At 36.1% G+C, this 14,985-nt stretch overlaps 1 protein-coding gene across 1 annotated transcript; it reads left to right on the forward strand.

Annotated features, from left to right (window-relative positions):
* Positions 1-5,147: 5,147 nt before the first annotated feature.
* On the forward strand, positions 5,148-6,982 carry LOC143634253 (protein NLP7-like). The gene is made up of 3 exons (XM_077102390.1): positions 5,148-5,768; positions 5,850-5,897; positions 5,972-6,982. Exons 1-3 carry the CDS (start codon positions 5,148-5,150, stop codon positions 6,887-6,889), a joined length of 1,587 nt encoding a protein of 528 aa, XP_076958505.1. The 3' UTR covers positions 6,890-6,982.
* The last annotated feature ends 8,003 nt before the right edge of the window (positions 6,983-14,985 follow it).

Genomic DNA, 14,985 nt, shown 5'->3' on the forward strand with positions numbered 1-14,985 from the left:
CTTCAAATGAGAAATTTTTTCTTTAAAGATTTAATAAAATAGGGATTTCGAAGGACTGATCTATTCTTGTAATGATGTCAACTTTAGCCGGTGCTAAAACATAAAATTTTGGTGCTACATGGAAAACAGTTTATCTTTAAAAAATTTAACAGCTGAAATTGGTAAAAACAGCTGTCAAATTTTGGGGACAATTGTTAGGGCCCAAATTTTATAGTCGGATCTATGCTCAGGATCCCGAATATGTTCAGGATTCTCGTATAAGTTTAGTATCCTGAGTGTTAATGCTAATAAATAGATATTTCTCTCTTGGTGTTGTTTTGTAATTGCAGGTATTAATTACACGGTTGGTGGTTACATAAAACATATGGAATGAATTATAAACAGCTATGATTAAGGGCCAAGTAAATGGTTAATGATTAACCATCAATCTTGCACTTACCATGTTTGGCAATTGACTCGCACTTACCATATATGGCGATTGACTCCTTAAAGAATTAGTCAAAGACGTGAGGAGTAACAGCTAAGAGACTTAATTTTTCATTCAAAGCCATTAAACCACGTAATCAATGCATTAAAGACAAGGGCGGATTTCTCGGGATAACAGTTGTAATCTTTATTATATATATGAGCTGATAATATCATTAGAACACACACTTTCACGTTCTAGCTTACTAGCAATCACTGTAACACTTAGCTCACGATCACTAATCAGCTCCACCATTTGTAATCACCCATTTTTTATATTAATAAATTTGACGGTGATAGTTTTCACCGTCCGGGGGTTTTTTGTGCCGGAGATTATAATATTCACGCGTAATTCGACCAAAAGTTAGGCTCATAATCTTTAACCGAAGCTATTCGACTAAAGATTAAGTTGTAAACTCTTGACCGAAACGAAGACTATTATATTCAAGGGTTTTTTCCCTCGTGATCATATCCTCGTGTTCAATCTTTTTACCATTTAGCACCTAGCCTCACGCACTAATTTGATCAAAAGTTGCTTTGTCAATTTTTGACCGAAACATGAACCATCTTTTGTGTTTTGATTCTAGTTGGATTTTTTCTTTTCGTTATGGTTTTATGATTCAGTAAACTATTTGATTTTACTTGATTGATGCGTATGTATACTTGGTTTTGGTTGTTCTAGTTTTATTATTCCACGTTATCCTTGGTGATTGTCTGTCATATAATAGGATTTTGTTAGGTCATTTACTGTGTGTTCTTGACTAGTTTGTGGTTTATTTGCAGTAAAACCATAGGAATAATATTATTAGTCAAACGAATAAAAGTGTGTTGCTAACCTAGAAAGTTGTAAGGTGATAGTTAATTGTTAGATCTTTTTTGATTAAGATTGCTAGATTTAGTTATTCGTGAGGAGCCCGTCTAGATTTGATTAATTAACCTTGTCTAGCGAGTCAATTGAGTTCATTAAATTACCTTTGATTTCCACACTTTAAGGTAGGATTTCATTATAAAAGATACTCTTTCATAAACTAATTAGATACCCGTAAGGAAGTTTAATACATACCAGTGTGTCTTAAAACTTGTTAGAAACTCATAGGTGACTTCTTGAAGGGTCAGGGGTCCTGTTCAGGTTATCTTTTAAGTGTTTATTTTACGATCCCAGTTCCATAACTATTATTTTCCAACAATTTGATAAATAAAACTTTTGGGATTCTAGCTTAGGTGGTTTTTAATCATCATTTAAATCAGTCAAACTTGTTTGCCTTGTGTTTCATTAATTGTCTTTTATTAACTAGTTTATTTTATTAGTTTAATATGATATAGTTTAACCCCCCCCCCCCCAATAGTAATAAATAAATAGTCGTGTCAGTTAGTCGAGTCTAATTAATTAGTTAATATATGTAATTTAAAGAGTCTCGTGGGTTCGATATTCTAACTTACTTAGCTATACTAGAGTCGATCGGTTCACTTGCCAGTCAGTAGTTTAGTCGAGTTTAAATTATTTGACTACTGTTAGCACGTCAATCTTCTGGCGTCGCTGCTAGGGATTTCTTAGCGATTGCGTTATAAGCTTTGATTAGACTTACTTGCAATACACGTGCTATTATGTTTTTGCTTTTGAGTTTTTAGGGTTTTAGTTAATTAGATTTTTACACTTAGAATCTTTTGTAATATGTTTTATGATTATGTATCAATCATTAGGGTTTCTAGAAGGAATGACAGCTGTCTAGGCAGGTCTATAAAAGGAATAATCTAGGGCAAGCCTTGACAGCAGACACCCAGATAGCTTTTCAGAGAGACATCCTGATTATTTCTGAAATCGATTGTGATGGCTTTCCTTAGAGAATCGTAAGGATATACATTCCTTACTAAAACCCTGATTGATTTCCGTTTTGTATTGATCATTCTATAAATGGAAATATTTTAAGTTGAAGTCTGTGTTTGTTACATTTATGTCTGCTTTTCAACAATTAATGTGTTATTGATTCCGCCTTTAAATAACTAGTGTTCTTACCTTAAATAGTAGGTCGTCAACCCTCTTGTCGAAACTTAACAGTGTGGGTTGTGATATTGATTGTGTGAGTGATATATCCTGTGAGAGGGACCGACAAAATAAAATAAAATGGTAGTGAGTGGCGGTGGGATGGTGGTGGTGGGCGGCGAGCAGTAATGGTGGTGGTGGGTGGCGAGAGAAATTGTTGCTGGTGGTAGGCGGCGGTGATAGTGGGCGGTGGCGGCGATGGTAAGTGGCGGGTGATGGAGGTGATGGCTGGGAGCGATGGTTGGTGGTGGGCGGCAATGGTAGATTGTGATGGGTGGTTGGTGGTGGAAGCGGAGGCGGGTGGTGGTGGCGGCAGGCGGCAGAGACGGTTGGTGGTGGTGGCGGGCGGCAGAGGCGGGTGTTAGTGGCGGAGGCGGGTGGTGGCGGGCGGCGAAGGCGATGATGGTGGTGAGAAGGTAATGGGTAGTAGCGGTGGGAGGGTAGTGGAGGTGATATATTGTGAAAGAGGGATGGAATAAAAAAACAAGGGGGTGGATGGAATGAATTTGGGGTGTTTTGAAGGAAATGGAATGGACATGGTAACGGGTGATTCCGTTCCACTGACCAACCAAACACATTTTTTTTCATTCCATTATAAGGGCTCATTCCATTCCGCCTCTCGTTCATGCATACCAAACACTACCCTAGGTTATTTCACAGACAACACTTTGGAGGATGCATACGTGACTTATAACTTATATTTAATAGTTTGATATTTGTGAAGACTTAGGTGTTTAGTTTCACCAGATTATACTTTAAAAAATTTTATAAGGTTATTTTTCACGGGATTATTCCATAGAATAGTAACCAACTATGAAAGTTGTTCCAATCAGGTCACTGATAAAAACTTTTGTTTCAATTAAGTCACCAAACTTTCATTTTTGTTTCAATCCTAGATATTTCACATAGATAGCAGGTAATCTAGTTTTTTTTTATTTTTCAATGTTTTTACCTTGCATAATAACTTTTAAAGGTTGCGAAAATTAGTATAAACGCGAAATATAATTTTAAAATTTCGAAAATTTGCAAAAAAGTTCAGAAAATTGCAATAAATTGCAAAAATTGAAAAAAAAATACAAAATTGTTCAATTTTTTTTAAAAAAAATTACAATAAATTACAATCCTTTTAGCTATATTGTTATTAGAGGTTGCAAATGGGTTGGGTTGGGTCGAAACGGGTCATGGGTCGGAACGGGTTAAGGTTGAAACGGGTTAGGGTCGAAACAAGTTAGGGTCGAAAAGGGTCACTTAAAAAAGGGTTGTTTTGGTTCGGGTCGGAACGCGTTAGGGTTAACAGGTTCGGGTTAGAACGCGTCAATGTCGGGACTAGTCAAAATAGGTTTCGGGTCATTTTTTTGACAAACGAATAAGCGCGTTTTCAACACGTTTCAACACGTTTCAGCACCTAACAGCTCGTCGAAGCGATTTTTCACTTCGTTTCAGCACCTAACAGCTCGTTTAAGCGTTTTTCAGTTCGTTTCAGCACCTAACAGCTCGTCGAAGCGATTTTTCACTTCGTTTCAGCACCTAACAGCTCGTCTAAGCGATTTTTCAGCTCATTTCAGCACCTAACAGCTCGTCTAAGCGGTTTTTCAGTTCGTTTCAGCACCTAACAGCTCGTCTAAGCGCTTTTTCAGTTCGTTTCAGCACCTAACAGCTCGTTTAAGCGGTTTTTCAGTTCGTTTCAGCACCTAACATTTTTCAGCTTGTTTCAGCACGTTTTGATCAAAATGGGTTGTGTTGATTCGGGTCGGAACGGGTTACGATCAACATGTTCGGGTCCGAACGGGCCCATGTCGGAATGGGTCTAGGTCGGAAAAGGTCAAAATGGGTTTCCGGTCGTTTTTTTGTTTGTTAAACGAGGACAACGGACGAAACGTTTTAGTTTTTTTACTTTTTTTGTTTTTGTTTTATATTTGAATTATGGTTTTTTATTAATTTTTTTGAATTTTTTTTTTAAAAAAAAAACCTAAATTACCTGGTATCTAGGTAAAATATATAGGATTGAAACAACAATGAAAGCTTTTATCAGTGACCAGACTGGAACAACTTTCAAAGTTGGTTACTATTCTATAAAATAATCTCTATTTTCACCATCTTATACTTTGAATAGTGTAAGGGGGTGTTTGGCCTAACTTTTATTTTCTAGCTTATGTTTTTATTTTCTAGCTTATGCTTATATTTTAAGGTAGCTTATAGCTTATTTTCTATTATTTGATAAGCTCATTTTAAGTGTTTGGATTAGCTTATATTCTACAACTCGATTATACGTCTTAATAAGTTGTTAAATCCACCATTCTTTGATTTGTTGCCGTAATAAGTTGCTTCAATATTATTAGTCCACCATCATTTGAAGGCAAATGAGTAACTTAACTCCTTTAACAAATAAGTATCTTCAAATAAGCTAAAAACCATATTCAAATAAGCTTATAAGCATAAGCTAAAAAGCTAAACCAAACACCAAACTAAATTTATTTTGTAAAAAAAAAAAACTAAAAACTTTACTAAAAAAGCTATAGGCCAAACACCCCCCCTAAGTTATTTACTTTATTCGAAGAAGTCATACGGATGAGGTAAGATAAGAATCCCAAACACCCCCTTTAAACCCATCAACAATTCATATCGGAGATTAGGGTTTTGCATGGGGGACGGCACATCAGAATACCGTGTTCTCAAAGGTCCGTCGAGGCGTTCTTCTGGTAGACAGGTTGTTTGGACCCACGGACTTCAAACTTCAGGTGGTAGTGTATATGACAATTATGATTATGATTCTAATGATAATGGGGAGGAGGAGGAGGTGGTTTACAACAAGATATACTCCGTGTTTGCGGGTGTAAAGTCATTTCCTTTCAAGACTATCATTTTTCAGTTTTGGCGACCGGTGTCTGATCTGGTTCTTGCACCGTCCCCTAAGGTCTACGCCGCACCGCCTTTTATCCGCCTTCTCCGAGATAAATATAGGCCGCGTTCTCTTAAGTATCAATATAGCATCCATGAAGGAAGAGATAATAACCACCCTGCTTGGATTATAAGCGGTGGTCCAGTCCTCGCTGCATTCAGGAACCGGTTTCCTGAGGCTGTTTTGGATTTGAGGGAATTGTCAGGGTCTCCGTTGGTGGATGTTGCTTTGGAATGCGAGTTAACGTGTTGTGTCATGCTCCCAGTTTTCCTTGCTGATGAATGCTTGGGTGTTGTTGAATGCTCTATGAAGCATCCTTCGCATCTTCTTCCGATATTCAATGAGATGGAACGGGAATTGGAGGTGTGTTTTATTACTTCATTAAGCTTAATAATTTTTAAAAAAAAAAACCCATTTTGAAACTTTGATTTCGTTAATTTGCAGAAAGTGGGTCTGAGTATCTATCATGTACAAGGAAAATGGCCATACAAGGTAAAATAAACCTATGTTTATGTTTATATTTTGAATCTGTCTGAATACTTTATTTAGCGTGTCTCTTTAAACAGACAATACCGGGTGGCTTGGAACCTGTCAAAGTCGAAATTGAAAAGGCGTTAGGGATGGCTTGTGAGTCACATGGACTATCGCTTGGTCAAGTCTGGATCTCTTATGAAAGTGAGAATAATCTGATGTCTTTGGTGAAACTGAGTTGGTATTCAGTTGATTCGGATGAAGACCCTATGTCTTCCATTAAGGATTTTTATGATAAGTTCGATGTCATTTCCTTGAACAAAGGGGATGGGCTAGTCTCGAAGACCCTTCAAAATCATAAATCACACCTGTGCAGAAACATATATAAGTTGCGTGACAATAGGGGGGTATTGGCGCTACTTTCTGCCACTACCAAATGCGCTTCTTTTGTGATATGCTTGAGGAGCTCTCACACGGGCGAACTTGGCTACGCCTTTGAGTTTTTTTGGCCCCACAGTTGGAACCATTTGTTCACGTTGGAAGTTCTGTTATCGACACTAAAGAAGTATTTGCCAAGTTTTAATTTTGCTTCCGGTGGACAACTTGATGATGAAGTATTTGTTGTGGATGTTGGGAACTCTTATTTGGGGAGTGAAAGCAGGCTCGTGAAGGTTCCCCAAGGAAACGAAGATGAGGGTGACGGTGACGGTGACGGTGACGGTGATTATGATGTTGATGATGATCTAGCCATATTAGCTACTTACAGAAACGAAATTTTGTTATTCGACCTCCCACGCTCATCCACATTTGAAGATCTTATGGTAAAGCTAAAGGAGGAGTTTGAGTTGGATCCAGCTTGGACGTACAAGGTCGAGTACGAAGACTTTCCTAACAAATGGTCTAGTCTGGTAAACTTAGAGAGTTGTCGGAGAAAAGAAGACATGGGTCTTATTAAACTTCGTGTGCTGGGTGAAGGCATTGAAGTAGGCTGGCGGTGGAGGAGTAACAGTTAATTTTTATTATGTTCTAACTTCTTTATGTTTGTTTTGCGCTTTTGAGACAATGTATGATTGTATCCTTAGAGATGCAAGTGGTTTAATGGTGGCAAAAGGCATTGAATTTCCTTTTTTTTTTCTAAAAGGCAAATTGTTATTTGGCAGAATTTAAGTTCTGGTCTTAAAATAAATTATGCATGCACTTGCTGATATCATTATTCAAAAACAGTATTCTTCGTTCACTTTTATCCAAAAGAACATCGAAATGGAGCAAAAACCCGAGAATTACATGAAAATTTTACACTTTATGATCAAGAAATACTGTACACACAAAATTTCACACGCCCTGATTAAAACTTCAAAATCCCCACAATTTCCATCAAAATCCCATCCTAAAAATTGAATCTTTAGTTCACAAATTTACAATTCGTGCGGTTTGGGGCTCCGTATAATGATAGTTACAAACAACGGCATCGAAATATTCACTAACAATCTCTTCATCTCCACCTCTCTTTCTACATATCACTTCCCACTCCCCAGATTCCCTTCTCGAAACTGACACACCAAGTCCGAACTCGGTGGCATAATCTTTCAAATACTCCAATAACCCCCCCCCCCCCCCCACCCCCAATAACCTGGAAACCTTTTGTCACTAAAGTAACCGATGTATGTAAAGAAACGAAAGCAACTTAAATAAAATTATATCACAACGTGGATGTACATTTCCTCGAAATCCCTTTTTATCATAACTAATTATTCTTATTAAATGTAACCAACTTGTTGAACTTTGGGGACTGAAATTGCCAAGTTAACAAACTTGTAAAAAAGGTAAAACTAAGATTTCCACTTGATACAGTCGAGCCAAGACAACCACTTTAGTGGGCTTAAGTCTTAACAAACAAACCAACACCTTTTGTTGTTTAACATCCACACCAGTATCTATCTGTGCATATTAAAAAGTTTGTAAAACAAAGCGGGTACATGATTCAAAAGTGCCCTTCTAATATATACTAGGAGAGCTCAGGCGTTGTTGCAACGGGTAAGCTCGATTCTGAATAGAATTCATATCAAAGCATAGATAAAATAAGTATGTGACAACGGTATTGACAGTGTATTTAGAATTCTAACAAAAAAGAGAGTGGTAATTTGCAATTCAAAAATGTGATTATGTACAAAACGCATATTAATAAGACAGCGTTAGCATAGGCTAAAGGTAAAGCCGAATATGCGAGTGAATGACCATTAATCTATAAACTTCTATAAAGCATGGACTCTTTGATGAGATTATGTTAACATAAATCATGCCCAATAAACCAACCATTCTACACCAAAAATATAATATATTCTTTTTACTCAGTTTGTAATACAATTTATATCAAGATGCAGAAAAAAACAATTATATTGCAACTCACTCAGGATAATTCTACAAGTGATCAAAGTGCAATTTAGCTTCAAATCTTCTTGTACGTCCTTAAGCTGCAGTCTTAAAAGAAGCTATGATCAACAAAACAAAAACTAATAACAGCTTTTATTTCCATTTTATCAGGCCCAATAGCTACTTTTGATCCAAATTTCAAGGTTGATGCTACTAACTATTTTCATGTACATGTTACTAACCACCACGAGAAAGTCGACTTTGCGTATTTGAAAACTCACATTTGAAAAGAAAAAAAAAAGCAAAGTTAACTAAAAACAAAAAAGACACGGCTGGATATTTGATGTAAAAAGATTGATATACTAAGAAATCTCAAATCACGGCCCGAAATTCGAAAGCTCCTAATGGCCCAAAAGAGACATTCAGGCCGGCCCGTGGGCTATGCATGGGCCCAAAAATTATTTTTCATTATGTATAAATGTCTATATAATTAATCCAAAGAGAGAGAGACTAACTCTCTCTTTTTGTACAGAACTAGTATCTTGACCCCCCGCGTTGCAGGGGAGGGGGACATTATCACAATGAATTTCATCTTGCAGAGAAAAGTTGACAGTTTTGAGTTTTTATAGTCAAACAACATACACAACGCAAAATTTAATGGTAGTATGTAATGTGGAATATGGAACTCTAATCAGCATAACGCACACAATGCATTTTCGCTAAATTAGATGAATAAGAAAGTCAAATTAACAAATCACATGGCAGCTTCTTTTTGGCAGTATCAAAAAATAAAAAATCTTAAAACATAACTTACAACACACAAAAGCCACTTCTAACATGGATTACATTCCTAACATAATAGCAACACATCTGAATTTCATCAATACCTCATAACCACCATATTTACCTGCAAGTGATGCAAGATAGAAAAGCGGGTGGCTCAACCACAATCATCAATCAACAGCAATGGTCATCCCGTTCACATATTTACTGCAAGATAGGTGGCTGGAACAACAATATGTAAACTTTGACTTGCACATTACATGTTTTAGTCAAAGTTTGCAGGTCAACAAATCCAGTAAACGCCATATAATGCAAACTTTGTGTGCATTGTTAACCCATTCTTACGATATTCATATAAACAACAATTAACCCTGAACTTGAAAGTGAGACAGGGTGCACCAACAGAACGACCCGTCTTCAGAAAGAAGTTTAGTTTAAACAAATGTATTGAGTAAGGGTTGTGCAACAAAGATTTGACCCTTATGTCTTGATGCGTTATTGGATTGTATATCTGGCTTGCCACCATGGGTGATCCTATATTGTGCCCCCCCCCCCCCCCCCACACACACACCCACCCACCCCACACAGCAGGCGGGCCACTGGAAAAATATATATACAAAGATAAATACAACCCGAAATCCTAAAATACAGACCTTTACAGAAAAGACAGTAATTTGGTAATAAACTTTTGCAAGACTCTTCCATAACCAAAAATATAAAGGGGAATTTAACGCATTAAACACTTACCATTTTAACCTAGTTACACGACCTTACAAAAGAGAGAATAAAAAACATGATTTGAAAACTATATATTTACCTAAGGATACTGAAGGAAATGTAATCCCAACTTCCATTCTTCATCTTTCTCCAATTTTTGTGAAGCGTCCTGCCAAAAACAATTAAACTCACCCATAGATCTAATACCTATTTCAAGAACCCAAAGTTGAAAACTTATTACAAATAAACCATAAAAATGGGACTCTTACCCCCTGTAGTTCATCTATTCTAAAGCCTATCAAACTGCCGGCACGCTTTCTGACTTGCAACTGATCAAACAGGCGGAAGCTCTCCATTTGCTTGTTATATAAGAAAATAATCTGCAACTAACCAAATAATTACATAAATATAAAACACAAAATACGAAGTCTGATGTGAATTTTGTTAAATTGATGAATAATTAATTGAATCACCTTAGGGTTTTGAAATCGAACCCGGCAACAGTAGGTAATGACCAACGATCGGCAATGGATGAACTGATCGCTGCAGGCTCCTCTGGATGTAATCGATGTCGAAAACTTGAGAGAAGATGAAGATGTGACGGGGGTAGCAGACCCATATCAGAGTTCGGTCAGGTTTGGTGGTAGCAGATGAATATCTTTTTCTCTCTGACGTGTATCTTTTTAATGTGAAGAAGAGAAAGACAGGTGGACGTGTCTAACAACAGGAAGGTTCAACAGGCTGGAAAGGGGTACAACATGTAAAGCAAGATTAACAACTTTAGTAGCACACAACTCCCGAAATTATAATTATACTAGTATTTAGACCCGCCGCGTTGCGGCGGGCGGCGTCAAGTTGGAAAAGAAACTCTCCGGTGTCCCAAGTAATGCTCTGAATAGTTTCGCTAGTACTCGCCATGACTGCTTGTTCTTTGGCTGCTCCCTTTCGTACTAACTTCTGTGCATTTAAGCAAATGTTCTCAGTAAGATGGTGTTTTACAAACATCGATCTATTACTTAGTAGTTTGTCCATTGTACTAACTCCTGCTAACAGACCAGGCTAAGTAGAATTTTCATCGATTATGTTTGTTACAACTGAGTTGTTATATGATGTAGTTTATATAATCCTAAATAGTGTGTTTCAAAGAAGTTTGTGACCCTTCATTTTGCTGCTTTACTTTGCTCATTCCATGACAGAGAGAATTAGAAAATGTTCTCTCCATACACTTGTTTATACCTTAAAGGGTTAATTCAGGTAATCTTCTCCTCCAACGGGTCGAACTCAGGTTATATTTTATTAAGAGGTTGAATTCAGGTATTGTTTATCTAAGGGGTCAAACTCAGGTACGTTAATCTAAAGGGTCAAAGTCGGGTTATGTTTGACATCTTAACGGGTCGATTCATGTTATATTTTATCTCTTAAGTGATCGATTCGCGTTATGTTTTATCACTAATAGGTCAAACTCGGGTTAATTATTTCTAATGTTTTATCTCTTAATGGGTCAATTCGGGTTGCATTTATCTCATTTATATTGCAAAACATCCCTACACCAGCATATACAGAAATAAAAGATCCACTTTATCTACATCTAAACAGATGTTATAGAAACATCAAAACTTACATAATAGTTACTGTCGTGTTCCCTGATCAAAGTGAATTACTTTAGCAAAAACACTCATCTTTGTCAGCATTCTCTTGAGTTAGCCTAGCAGCAACCTGACAAACAAATATTTACATGTTACATTCATCACACACTCGAGTCAAAAAATCTTTTAATAAACTGAAAAGATATGCAAAATTACCCCATCGTCCTTTTAAGTTTACTAAGAGGAGAAGAAATCTTCGGTACATCTGGATTGCCTTTCGTCTTTTCTTTTTTCTTTTTTCTGTTCATTACCTTTTGCAATATAAACCAAAGCCCCTTTCAACAATCTGCAGTCACATAAATACAAAGTAAAAAAAATGTACAATGATCGTAAGCAACTTATAGAAAAATTGTAACTATTTATTACATGTAGTGCCTAAAGGCTAAAGCAATAGCTCCAAGTGTATTGACAACAACCCCAATTAACCTCTACGGCAGCCTTCAAGTACTGAAATGTAGCACTTATATAAATATACACTCAATTATATTAACGAAAATCAATTCTAATGAAATTAACGAAAAAAAATAATGAATTACCGAACTATGTTTCTGAAGGAAATGTATACCAGAATCCCAGTTTGGACCTCAGTTAACTGCAAGAACAAATTCAAACGATGTTAAATAATGTAATTGATTTGACCTAAAAACAATATACACATAACAATTAAGAACAATGAGTAGTTAGTAATTACCCATCGACGATCCAGATGTCATTCGCCGATCAAATTAACCCATTCACAGAGAACACACTGATTTTCAGACAACGCCGAAGAAACTAACCCATTCACACAGACTGAAAGCAGTTGTCATTCGCCGGCAACAATAAATATATAGAGAGAAAGCAAACATGCATGGGCAACTCGATTGACAACGAAAATAATTTGTTTATTAGTGTCAGAGGAGTTTTCAGCAGATCCAACCTGTTCATGGTGTTGGAGTCGCAACAGAGACACGTGGGATGGCAACGTGTCGAAAACGGGTATGGGATTTCGACAATTCACGACCGTTAACTGCTCATGTTTGATCATGATCTCAAATTTTCATGTTATGATATTTCAATTTTCATATTTGATTTAATTTTCTAAATTATAAAATGCTAGGAGAGCTTCATGATTTGTTAAATATTAAAATTATATCATTTCGTTACGATGTGCTTGTTTTGTTTATTATTATCACAACTATTTAAATTTTATATGAGTTACCGAATGCCTTTTGAAAAAACAATGTTCTTTTTTTTAAACTCCTAATTTGACCATGTATGTAACTTACAGATGTTAATTGCCATATCTGAGATGTTGACCGGGTCAAAGTATATGCACTATTACCAGCATTATCCGAATATGATCATTAATTCTCTTGTAGCAGTCTGCTTGGCAGAAGGGATTAACTGACAGAGGGGGAGTTAGCAAGCTTAGATAATCACCTAAACTCTACAAGCTTGAAACAAGCTCCATACAGCGGTTTTCTTTACAACTTCGTGGTATTTGGCCTTTAATATTATTGTGTGACATATATACTTCCGTGCTCGATTAAATACTCATGCCAAGTGGTGTCATGTAAGGCTTGAAGAGCTTTTACACCTATAATAAGAGAGCATAATAATTTTAATGACTCTTGTTGTATCAACTTGTACGTGAACCATCCATGACGTACGTCTTCAAGCACAAGATCAAGAGAATTCTTTTCCTGTATTTGTTCGATGAGAAATGTGAGTCTGTTTTGTCCACTTTCTCCATCCCCTCTATAAAAATGACAAAAAAGGTAATGGAATTACTTCTTATTCCCGTGTTTGATCTCTTCCATCGCGGCCTCGCTCCTTGTCACCTATGTTGAAGAAAGGTTTGGGACCCTGTAGAGAATGAAGAGTGGCCAAAGATCTTCCTCTCAACAGGGCTTCTCGAGGCTCCACTCTCCTCCCTGAATAAGTAAGGCCCCGTTAGCCTGGGCAAAGATGAGGATAAAGAGTAAGGATTAAAGCCCCCTTAGCTCTGAAGACATTAATTATTGTGTGAATTTCTTGCAAATAATTTGCTTTTTTCTTTCTTCACACGCAAGTTTATGATCATCTGATGATAATAATTGTAGCAGAATATCTGGTGTCAACACCTTTGAATTTCTTAGTGCTGATGAGTTGATGACAATAACCTCGATATCCTGAATCAAACTTCTCTGATGTGTAAGTCTAATGAATATTTTAAAAAAACATTAATTTAAGTGATTTGTGTTTAAATTTTACTATAAAAAGAATGGGTGATGTTAAATGTACCCCCCTTTAGTTTTACTAAACATATCCCCCACCTAAAGTTTTATATTAATACAATTTAAACCTTTTTGTTTTTCCTTTGTCATTTTGTTATCTTTTATTATCATTATTATCTAAAAATAGTTTTTTTTTAATCTTATGCACCCAAACCTAACAAAAAAGTATTTACATTTATCTTATAAAGACGTTATATCATTATTCTTTAAATACATTTTATATAATATTTAATAATAAATATTATTATTATGACAAAGAACAATAAACACAAAATGAGAGAAAATGAAAAAAAAATAATAATAAACGGTAAGGTTTTTTATTGATATGTTAATGAAAGACTTGAAATGTCAACAAATATTAGAGTGTAGTAATATATCAAATAAAATTAAAAAGATATTAAAAGTCTAGGGGATATAGGGGATAAGATATGACAAATACACAAGAGGGTTACATTATCAAATAATAACATAAAGCATATAAACTTAAACGGTCATTTATCATAAAGTTAAAAAAAAAATTAAATATTTAAAAAGTTATGTGTCCATAGACGCTAAACAACGCAGCAAATCTTTATTCGGTGACCTACAAACAGTTAAAAAGTCATCATATAAAGGAAATTGTATCAAATGATTTCAATAAATGCAAAAAGAAGTGAGAATTCTTCCTCACATAGTCTATAAGGTTTTTTATGTTTCCTAATTTATCCGTCCAAATTTTAAAAACATTAAAAAATGTGTCTTTAAATTTCGTCTTTCAAAACGCATTTAAAACGAGTGGTGAATATGCAATCAAAGTTTAATATTACTTATTTGAGACGAATGTGTAGTCGTCTCACTCATAATAGCAACATACAATCAAAGTTTAATATTACCTTTTTTTACTGAAGAGACGTGGATCGACTCACTGGTAGACGATCTACTTTTCTCGGGTGTGATTATACTATTTCACCGATGGTTTTCTTGGATCTGTGTTCTTCCACCTACAAAATGAACAGCACCGTCAACTTACCCCTCAGAAAGGGACAGAGGGGTCCTCTTTGGGGTAACCCTCCGGTGTGAGAATAAGTATTTGTGGGAGAAGATAATAATATCAGAGTAAGGAAATCTGGAGAGTATTGCTTAATAGCTGAATACCCTGTAATTGGATGTGATTGGATGTGATTGTGTGTGTTACTGACTGTAACTGTCTGTTGTTATGATCGTATGTAATTGAATATGATTGAAATGTCTCTCCTTGTGGAGTTGATGCTGTATTTATAGTGCTAGGGTTTCCACTGATTGAGCTCAGCCTTGTTGGCCTCTTCCAATTGATTTGCGCCACGTGTCCTTGGGGGG

Source organism: Bidens hawaiensis, unplaced genomic scaffold (assembly GCF_021521415.1).
Source record: "Bidens hawaiensis isolate Kalapana, Puna unplaced genomic scaffold, B.hawaiensis_p1.1 tig00007038_1, whole genome shotgun sequence".
NCBI classification, from domain to species: Eukaryota; Viridiplantae; Streptophyta; class Magnoliopsida; order Asterales; family Asteraceae; genus Bidens; species Bidens hawaiensis.